Below are 11,435 nucleotides of genomic sequence, written 5' to 3'. Positions count from 1 at the left end.
AAATATTATAAAATACTATAAGATTATTGAATTATATTAATAATAGCTTTTTAGATAAAGAAATACATTTATCTCAATTTTCCATTCTTCTTCCGGCAAATTACAAGTCTTTGTTACAGGATTATAGACGTTGCCGGTTTTGTTTTTTAGCTTTGACCAAGCTACGAATCTTGATTTTAAATAATCATAGTGGTTCTTCATTTGTTTTTGATCCACAATGAAATTGTGTTTCGTTTTCAGTTTCTCCGCTACATTCTTCCATGATTTTGGCTTAAGGCTAGTTCCTTTAAGTCCACTGAGTGTTATTTCATGAAGACATGCTTCAAGAAATGTTTTGACAACACACTCTTGCTTCCAATTAGTCCTAATATTTTTTTCTGTCATTTCTTTGAACAATTGAAAAGAAAGAAAAAAAAAGAACAAATTTGATTATATCTTGTTTGTTATTATATATACACATATATATTGTTAGACCTAATTAAATTAAAAATTGTATGCACATATGAAATATATACATCCAGTGAATAAAAAAATTGGCTAAGCCCAATTGCACAACACTTTAGTTTTGCTTTCTACATTTCTTAAAGTATTATGACATTAGCAATTTAGCATTGCAGCTTGTTTTCCTACAAATCTAAGAGTTTGAATTTTGATTGTTTGTTACTTTTTAACAACTTATCTGGACATTAAAAACATGTGTTTAACAACTTGTTAAATTCTCAAATTTTTTAACTTTACTTATTCAAATACCATATTTTTTAATAACTTAACAGCAACACTATTTTTTAAATTGGTCTTTTATGAAATTTGGATTATTTTTTTATTGGAATAGACGAAAAAAACTGGAACCGAACCAAACCAAACCAAATCGGGAACCAAACCGTTAGTAACGGTTCGGTTAGAACCGTTAGTAACCGGAACCAAAGTGCGGGTCTAAATTTCTTGACACATACCCGAGTAACACTCGGGTACACGGTTTAAAAACTTGAAACCAACCCACCAAAAACATCTATAAAAACAAATCGCGAAACTAAACCGACCCATTAATATAAACACAAACACAATATACATGGCTAATCCCACTTTATTTCATGAGATGAAAAATAGAATTGAAGCCCTAATTTCTAACATATCATATTAATATTAATCTGATTAATCCATTCTATAATCTAAAAACACACAAACCATTATACAAGGATATTAATCTGATATAATCTAAAATACACAAACATTATACAAGCATAACATATGGCAGAACAAAGAATGAACCAAACGGTTAATCAATTTTGGAAATCAAAGTAGCAGAGTAGCATATTCACAGTTCATAAATATTGGAAATCAAAGTAGCAGAGTACCTGGGTAGATATGTTTGAAGGGCTGAAGAAGGATGCTTTTCTGGTTAGAAAGATGGAGGCGCTGTTTGGATTAGAAGGGTACAAGGAGAAGGAACTTTAGGGTTATTCTGGTCATTCAGCTCTATTTTATCACTTAATGAATATGAGGTTTAGAATTTCATTCAGATGTTTTTTTAAAACGAACCAAATAGTCTGAGCGAATCAGATGATAACACCCAATTAAGTGGTTTGCCAAACAGCCCCTTACCCATTTTGTTTCCTTACAGTCACTTAAAAAACCAACTTGAAAAATAAAATATTCAACTACGTTTACAATACATTCTATAATTTTTAAATTTGTAACAGTTTCAACATATTTAGACCATTGAAAAGTAGACTAAGAGCATTCACATCTTCTTCTCTAAAACTAATTTTTCTCTAAATTATTTAGAAAAATTTAACAGAAGCATTTTGTTTACCCTCACACCCCATTGTTTAAATTAGAGATGTGGTTGAAAGAAGTTAAGCTTCTTCTATGTTTATGGCAACCAAAACCCCTTAACTTAATGCGAGTGTCTGAAAAATAGGAAAATAATAAAATAAGTATATGTGAGTATGATAAAGATGGAGATAGAAGATGAGATGTGAAAAGTTTCTAGTCTAGAAAATAAACGAATTTCAAGAAAAATGTATTTTGATTAAATTATATAGATAAAGAATGATATGCGAATACTCTAACACATTATTTAGATGTGAATGGAGTGTAAAATTATGATATGGGTGTATCAGAGGAGCAAAATGGTTATATATTCGCATGAGTAACAAATCATACAACACGTACGATGTAAATCTATGATATGGGTAGTGTATCAAAGGAGCAAGTGGTTACGTAGTCTTATGAGTAACAAATCATATAATGAATGAATAATGTAACAACAGACAAAATGTCATACGACTCGTATGATGTGACATACTAAGTGGTGCACAGTTGCACACCTACAAATGTGATGTTTATTACAATCGACCATGTGGGTAAAAATGTAAAATAACAAGAAAATGAAATAAAATAATAATAATAATAACTGTGGTAGATCTGTAAGTAGCCGTGATCACCGGTTTAAAATAAAATAAAATTAAAAAAAGTGATTGGGATTGATACCGTACATACATCGAAGGTGACACCTCCTCCGACGGCGTTGTTATTGTTATTGTTGAGTTCATTTCTTCAAGCAAACATTACTAAATTAATATTAATATTAATATTAATATTATTAATTAATATCATTGTTGCTTCAGATCTCTCCATCATCTTTCTTGTCTACCAGTAGTTAGTAAGGGTTTCATTATCTCACACCATTTCCATTAATACAAACACACTCACACAGATTCATATTCATACTTTCACACTACTCTCGATCTAATCACCACCGATGCGCCAGTTGTTAGGTTACGCATCGTGATTCGATTTGATTATATTTGAATTTGAGTTTGTTACTTCTCTGAATCTGAATAACGAAGATGACTGTTTCTGGACCTTTAACACCTGGACAGGTATACATTACAACTGCTATTGCTAATGTTAATGTTAATGTCGATGTTGCAATTGCTGTGTTGTTGATTAGTAGGATTTGAAATCTGTTGTTGATGAGTAGTAGTAGTAGTTGTTAGGATTATGATTTTGTTATTATTGAGCTGTGGATTACTCTCTGGATTTTAATTAGTTTGTTAGTTGCGATAACATGTGGATATAGAGACACTCGGTCTTTGTGAGAGAACTATTGACTGCATATATGTAGTATAAAGTTCTATAGATCTCTCACGAATAATGCTGTAGAACTCGCTAGGCGCTAGTCTGCCGGCGGGGTTGGGACTAGTGATTGATCGGGGTTAATTTGATTGGAATTTTTATATGTAGTTTTCAGTTTTATATGTATACACACACACATATTTTATATGTAATTTTCAGTTTGTATACACACACACACACATTTTTATATGTAATTTTCAGTTATATAGACACACACACGCAAACATTTTTATTTGTATTTTTCAGTTATATACACATACACACACACATTTTTATATGTAATTTACAAAGGTTGGCCGGATTTTACAGAGTTAGGCCGGAAATTGGCCAGTGAATTGGTTGAAGTGTTGAATTAGGGGCGATTTTGTCTGACTAGGATTGATTTTGTCAGACTAGACTTGACTAGGGGCGATTTGGCCGATAAGCCAGTTAGCGACTAATTTGGCCGATTAGCTAGAAATTAGTTAGTCACCGGCGGACTAGTCCCAGTTTTTCCAACATAGCTCATGAAGAAGAGTTCTCTCATGGTTCCATCCCTGTGGTGTTATGTGTATAAACTATTCAAATCTAAGTGACTTTAGTTGATAGGATACTTGAACGGATGGTTTTTCTCTGAAAGTCAAATCAAACCATATCGTATGATTCATATCAGTATATGTCGGATGGAAACAAGAAAGGAAGTCAATATAAACTGAACGAAAGATAGAAAGATATTAAGTTTAAACAACCGGTTCCATGTGATTTTGTTTAATTGATAATTTGTTACGTATTAGACAATATATTTTGTTGTCATATTATATGCTTTGCATTTGTAGTTCTTGTTATACTGTTTTGTTTGATTGATTTTTATCTTCGATGATGTAAACGTAGTCAACATACTGTCTCTGAGACTTCCACTTGATAACTAATAAGGGCTTTACTGTAATATTTATACTATCTTGCAGGTGTCCTTTTTGCTTGGTGTCGTTCCAATTTTTGTTGCTTGGATATATTCTGAGTGGTTGGAATACAAAAGATCTTCATGGGCATCTAAAGTGTAAGCTCTTTAATCTTTGCAGCGTCATCTCTGTGTGTGTGTGCTTATAAAATCTGTCTGGATCTTTGCATAGAGCTTGTTTAATTGCATTGAGAATTTATAGAAGCATGTTGGAGTATGGTTCCTTTTAGTGGTGTGTTTACTTTACAAAGGCAACATAGTGAACAGTTTTGTTTTCATGACATTCCGAATGACAAATTAAAAATCTCTTGTGTTTAGGATCGCTTAAAAGAGTTGAAATTAGAATTTTACACAGAGAGTACTCTAGCCAATCACTGACAACAGATTAATCTTTATCCAAATCATTTTTTGTATTTGATGTCTGTTGGTACATGGCCTTGTTATCTGCTATATGCAGTTTATACTGTGCAGTATACAAAGTTGTGTCAATATATGATTTTATCTTAAGGTTAAAAGACTTCTATTAGACTTGGAATTACTTTAATATTGTGATTAAATTGTGTTGGCTTAAAGACTCTGTCCTTATGCATGCCAAATTTATTTTTCAATAAAGTGAAGCTTTAGATCCTAAATTCCTAATTGTTATAATGTTTATTATCATTCTAGAACATGGAAAGACACATTATATGATATCTTATTTTAACTTTAACTCACATGTTTCTTTTTGCCGGGAGTAGTCATTCAGACAACAATTTGGTTGAGCTGGAAACCAAAACAAAGGAGGAAGATGACCGGGCTGTTTTGCTGGAAGGAGGCCTCACAAAATCAGCATCATTGAAACAACCCGTTACTTCTATTAAAGCTAACTTAATTAGGTTAGTCAATCAATTTGGTGGATATTTATATTCTTGTTCCATATTTCTTTGTTCTATTACTTGTTACAATCTGCACCTCTTTTTCTGTAGATTTGTGACAATGGAGGATTCTTTTTTGCTTGAGAATCGAGCAACCTTGAGAGCAATGTAAGCCATAAGACTTTGCTGGTCCTAGATTTGTATTGAAGCTTCTTTTCATCTTTATGCTGATGCAATAATATTGGATTTTCACAACCTTCTGCAGGTCAGAATTTGGTGGAATTTTGTTCTATTTCTACATATGTGATCGCACCAGTTTGATTGTTGAATCTACCAAGGTTCTACTATTTTGCCTTTTATTTCTTACAGTCTTGCTCAAATAGTATGATTAGTATTATCTTGTAAACCTATAGTGTTATGTTAACTGGCGCATCTAAGTTGATACACTTCTTCTCTTGGGCAGAGCTACAATCGTGATCTTTTCCTGTTCCTGTACGCTCTGCTTATAATAGTTTCAGCAATGACTTCTCTCAAGAAGCACAGTGACAAGTCAGCATTTTCTGGAAAATCAATACTTTACCTCAATCGACATCAAACAGAAGAATGGAAAGGATGGATGCAGGCAAGTTTGTTAATATTAGTATCAGTCTTAAATTTTCAATACATTGTTTAATACCTACACCGGCTGACATGTCAATCTTCTACTTGTGGCAGGTTCTGTTTTTGATGTATCATTACTTTGCTGCTACTGAGATATATAATGCTATTCGTGTGTTTATTGCTGCGTATGTCTGGATGACTGGTTTTGGGAACTTTTCATACTACTACATCCGCAAGGATTTCAGTGTTGCACGCTTTGCTCAGGTTAACTTTTAACTCAAGTTCATATGCTGCTTAGAAGTTACGTCAGCATGAATGATAATGATGCACACATGACCGACTGATAAATAGTTTTTATATTTTATTGCAGATGATGTGGAGGCTAAACTTTTTTGTGGCCTTTTGTTGTGTTGTTCTTAACAATGATTATATGCTCTACTACATCTGTCCAATGCACACACTTTTTACTCTTATGGTGTATGGAGCACTTGCTATTGGCAGCAAGTATAATGAGATAAGATCAGTGATGATCACAAAGATTCTTGTATGCTTTCTTGTGGTTATCTTGGTTTGGGAGATTCCTGGAATCTTTGAATTCATTTGGAGCCCATTAACGTTCTTATTAGGTTAGTCTACTTTATTACTAGATCTTGACTTAGATATAATGTTCTTAAATCTGTATTTCTTGCTTTCACAGGGTATACAGATCCAGCCAAACCGGATCTCCCACGATTGCACGAGTGGCATTTTAGATCTGGGCTTGATCGTTATATATGGATTATTGGAATGATCTATGCATATCTTCATCCTAATGTAAGCTTTTGAAGGACCCTGCTTACTAGTTTAATGTTATTGTTCTAACTATATAATGTTATATTGATGTCAGGTTGAAAAATGGCTTGAAAAACTTGAGGAGTCGGAAAGTAAGCGAAGACGTACCGTTAAAGCGTCGATTGTTTCAGTTTCTCTTTTGGTTCGTATAAATATTCTTCTAGTTCATCTTTTTTACTATATAATGTTGTGTGGGCTTATTATATGTGTGTTCTTTTCAGGCCGGATATATGTGGTATGAATACATTTACAAGTTGGACAAGGTTACATACAACAAATATCATCCCTACACATCATGGATACCTATAACGTGTGTAATTTATTTCTTACATTTATTTCTCCAGTGTATCAAAAAGTTTTTTTTAGTATTCTGAAACTAACATTTTTTTTGCTTTCAGTGTATATATTTGCTTGCGGAATTTCACTCAAGAACTTAGGAATTATTCATTAACCCTATTCGCGTAAGCTCTACTTACCTAACACTATTTTACTTCTTGAAATTATGAACATACATTCATCTGCATATTGACTCCACTTAACTACATATATTAACCAAGTGCACATTTTTATATGCTAATAGGTGGCTTGGTAAAATCACTTTGGAAACATACATTTCACAGTTCCATATCTGGCTAAGGTGAATATTTCTCTTTTATCTTTTAAATTTTGGTATAAAAATACCGAACTTTGAAGAACGTTAATGGCTGAGTTTATTAAACTTGAACGTTGCAGATCAGATATCCCCAATGGACAGCCAAAGTGGCTTCTGTCTTTTATTCCGGATTATCCTTTGCTGAATTTCATGCTTACAACTGCAATATATGTTTTGGTGAGCAAAATACTCTACTGATATAATTAAACGAGGTAATAAATCTAGTTCCTTACATCCACTCTCTCGTGATACAGATATCCTGTCGGCTCTTTGAGCTAACAAACACTCTGAAATCGGTTTTCATACCCACTAAAAACGACCGCCAACTGCTCAGTAATTTTGTAGCTGGAGCAGCAATTTCCGTCTGTTTATACGTAGTTGCTTCCATTGTTGTTCAGATTCCTCAGTAATCGCCACGGTAAGCCTTTGTAACATGCACATAACTTCTTTTCGTTTATGTTTGCAAAAACTAAGGTTAAATGAGGTGTCCGTTTATTTTGTGTTTATGTGAGTTTACAGGAGTGGGTTATTAGCTGATACTTCATGTTGGAACTGGACGTACACGAATATACATACGCACATACATATATACACAGATCAAGACGTATACGTCTACATTTCCAACAACTTACAAGGCATACCGCACCTTTTGTTGTAGTTTTGTAACATGTTTTGATTTCACCCTCAATCTGAACTGGATCCAACATGTAAACATATGTGATGTAGATTCATGGTCACCGCTTTGAAATTCAAATGTAGTTATTTTCTTGTGTTATAAATTGAGTTTGATTTGAAAACATAATATGCATAAGTTTTTTTTAATTAAATTTTTGTATCATTTTCTCTTTGCATGATATTGTAGCAATAAATCAATGATGTTGTAAAGGCTTTTATTTTACTTCACATTATGGTGATCAAGTTGTTATTAAAGCCACTCAACCTTTTTAATTTTATGATGACTTGTCTTTATTTTAACAAATTAAATACCGACCTCATGTCCCCAATCTAGAGTAGCTAGGTGGGGGATATAATTAGCCATTATTCATACATGGGCCTTGTAGCTAGTACTTTACTAGAGGAAGTTATAATCTAGGCTGCTAGGCATTCCCAATCCCAACCGTCCAAAGGAATAAGTCAACACTAGAGGTGCATAAACGGGTATTTTCAGGAATCAGAACCGGGTAGGAACCGCTTTTGGGTATGGTCAACAAAAGTCAAAATTAGGTCGGGTAGGAACCGATTCGTCGGGTATTTGACCGGGTTTTCCGTTTATTTTTTCGAGTTTCGGGTAGGATAGGGTTTTGATTGGGTATTTCCGGTTTCGGTTCCAGCGGTTCCGGGAGAAATCTAATACCAGCTCGTACCCGCGGGTCAGGTACAGGTAGAGGTGCACAAAAGAACCGGTTCCGGACCCGGCCCTCCTACCCGAACCTGACCCTACCCGCGGTACAGACCGGGCTTTGGGTTTCCCTTCGAAACTATACCCGGAACCGGAACCGACCAGACCCGGTGGAACCGGTTCCGCCAATACCCAGTCAGAACCTGACCCTACCCTACCCAAAACCAGAAAAAACCCGATGGAACCGGTCAAAACCCGGTCAAATACCCGACTATACCCGGAACCGGTTTTGACTTTTGTTGACCATACCCGGTTTCGGTTCCTAAGAATACCCAGTTTGTGCACCTCTTGGTAAAGGTAAGCATTGATTCCAGATCAGGTCCAGAACCGAGTATTTTGTGCACCTCTAGTCAGCACTGGTGATGGGTTAATGTCACTTAGACCATCCTTTTATATTTTGTAGAATTAATCATTTTTTAACCGGATAAACCTGAATAAACTTATCATGGCCCACGAATAAATAGCATGCACCAAAGATTGAAATAAGTGCTTAAAACCAAAATACCGGTTATCCGGTTATTTGGGCTGAAATGAGTTATTCGGGTCAACCAAGTTGAAAATATATTGAGCCGAAAACCGATTTGGTTATTCGGTTTTTTTTTGTAATCAAACTAGTTATTTGGTTTAATTTACTCGGTTTTAGTTTTGGTTTGATATTATTTTAGTAAATTCCAAACTGAATAATGAACACTCCTAATTGTTCCCACATCACTGATCTCTGCGTTTACCATTCACTAAAAACATTGTCTATCGAAATCTATTACGATCAGTTCACCGTATTCGAACAATCTATTTTCGGAGAAGTTTTTCGTCTCACCACTAGTCCCCCCCCCCCAATAGTTCTCAATATTTAGCGGCCATGGAGTTAGGGCGCGTAGAGTGCCGAGTTTTAGCTTGGTTCCTCTAGCGCCACCATTTCAATGTGATCAAGATCCTGCCAGTGTCGCCCTTGTCCACCGTCTTATGCTAATAGCCATTGCTTATCGCCGGTTACATGAATTTTACAGCCGGTCACCTCCAACTTTATTTTCTATTCCTATTTCTGTTCCAAATTTGTTATCATGTTCCTGTCCCTATTTCATGGTAAAACCCATTCGTATATTTTTGTTTGTTTTAGAAACTGTTGTCCACTAATCAGGGTTTACATGTTCAAGCCAATTATCGTCCTTATTCGAAGTTAATCCTAATTAGTCAATAATAAGGAGGTGAACGATAAGAGCGTCAAGAGTGTATGTTTAATTTGTCAGTATTTTAATATGTTTATCGGTTTAATAGTTTGATTTAATTACATGTTTATCTAGTTGAACTACTAGATATTGGGAGTTTTGAGTCATAGTACGTTCAGTAAGTTATTTATTTAATATAAAAGATGGTTATGACTATGTAATTGGCGTGCAAGTTTATTGAATAAAAGAGAAGGTCATGATATGGTGTTTGATCACAAAAACCAATTGTTCGAGTGTTGTTTCGGGGCCTAATTTCCAACAGTCTTGTCCCTATCCGATTTCTATTCCTAGGTTCCCGTTCATGTTTAGATTCCTGAGTCCATCAACAATTCAAGATGCCACAAGATCAATGATATTTTTGTTGTAGAGGGGTTATGGTCACATGTCTAAATTAATTTTCAACAAGTCGGATACATGCTTTAACTTGAGGAGTATTAGCATTAGGGTTTATTTCCTGAATTTATGGGGTGAGTTAACGTATAATAATCGCTTAGCGTATATTAGGTATGCGAATACGTTCAAGTTTAAAAAAACAAATACGTTAGTCAAATTCCAAAACCTAAAACATTCAAGGATAACCCCTAAAACGTTCAAGGTTAAACCTAATACTTTCAATGTTAAAAATTTAAAAAGTTTAAGTTTAGAATCTTAAACGTTCAAGCTTAAAACATAATACTTTCAAAGTTTAAACAAATTATGTTCAGGTCAAAATTGATTTGATTGAAGATCCAGATGTGTTTGTTTGGATAAATTGATGATTAGTTGAACAAAGATTAATGATTACGAGATCATATGATGTGATTTCATGGATCAATTTCAAAAGGTTAACACGCCGTTTACCATTCTATTGCTTGAGGCACGAATTGAACATCAAAGAATCAAATTGACACGAAAAACAGATTGATTACTTGGAGAATTAGTTCAAAGCTTGAACGATGATCATGATGAATTTCAACCTTAGGTGAAGAAACGACGACGATGAAGTTTAGGGCTCGCGTGTTTTTTGGCATCGAAGGGTGTTGGTAGTCACATACGTAATGTATGATTAAAGATTATTGTATTGGATCTTTTACCTATTAGTTTTTCAATCAATTAATATAATGTTACAACATATAAGAAAAGGAACATGAAAAACGTATATTCAAGGAACCTTCTATAGAAAATAACTTGCTTTTTGATCGAGAAATTCATTTTTAGGTCGAAACCCATAAAGAAGCAAGTAAGAATCTAGATAATATATTAAATTTGGCATTTTATTTCTTGACCATTACTCCCGCATAATCACGGCATCAACGATGAATTGATTATATGAGATTAGAACCTTCACATTTCACACCTCTCTATGTAAACAAGAACTTTGTCAATAGTGTGTATATTAAATTGTGTTGGTTTAACCTAATTTTTTGGTTAATAATTTATGTTGCTCAATGGGTATGTAAATATGATCAACTGATCAAAACTCAAAAGATAAAAAAAAAATGTTCTTTTCAAATTGCATATAGACATTCAAATGAGGAGAAGAGAAAATGTTAACTATGACTATGTCAGAACCGTATGATATATTTGTACATTTTGCTTTAAGCGTTATGCATTGCCTACCCATTTTCTCATTAAATCATTTTTTATCATAGTTGATCTCAACATTTTTTTGGTTTTGAAAGGAATGCGTCCCTCATACTACATTTGACATGTTACATATCTATCAACTATTTTATTTGCATCTCAAAAAAACCGATTATGCAAAAGAGAATCATACTATTATACTCTCAACAATGTTATAAAATACTATTAAGCT

General features: G+C 34.0%; 1 protein-coding gene across 1 annotated transcript; it reads left to right on the top strand.

Moving 5' to 3' along the window:
- Positions 1-2,611: 2,611 nt before the first annotated feature.
- On the top strand, positions 2,612-7,782 carry LOC143555974 (protein REDUCED WALL ACETYLATION 4-like). Its single transcript, XM_077045424.1, has 16 exons — positions 2,612-2,885; positions 4,086-4,177; positions 4,816-4,953; positions 5,044-5,100; positions 5,198-5,270; positions 5,396-5,554; positions 5,647-5,796; positions 5,903-6,158; positions 6,230-6,345; positions 6,419-6,505; positions 6,585-6,673; positions 6,762-6,824; positions 6,944-7,000; positions 7,096-7,192; positions 7,270-7,433; positions 7,535-7,782. The coding sequence occupies exons 1-15, from the start codon at positions 2,853-2,855 to the stop codon at positions 7,423-7,425; spliced, it is 1,623 nt and encodes a 540-aa protein (XP_076901539.1). The 5' UTR covers positions 2,612-2,852; the 3' UTR covers positions 7,426-7,433; positions 7,535-7,782.
- The last annotated feature ends 3,653 nt before the right edge of the window (positions 7,783-11,435 follow it).

Source organism: Bidens hawaiensis, unplaced genomic scaffold (assembly GCF_021521415.1).
Source record: "Bidens hawaiensis isolate Kalapana, Puna unplaced genomic scaffold, B.hawaiensis_p1.1 tig00018422_1, whole genome shotgun sequence".
Classification (NCBI taxonomy): domain Eukaryota; kingdom Viridiplantae; phylum Streptophyta; class Magnoliopsida; order Asterales; family Asteraceae; genus Bidens; species Bidens hawaiensis.
This window is presented reverse-complemented; position numbering and strand designations above follow the sequence as displayed.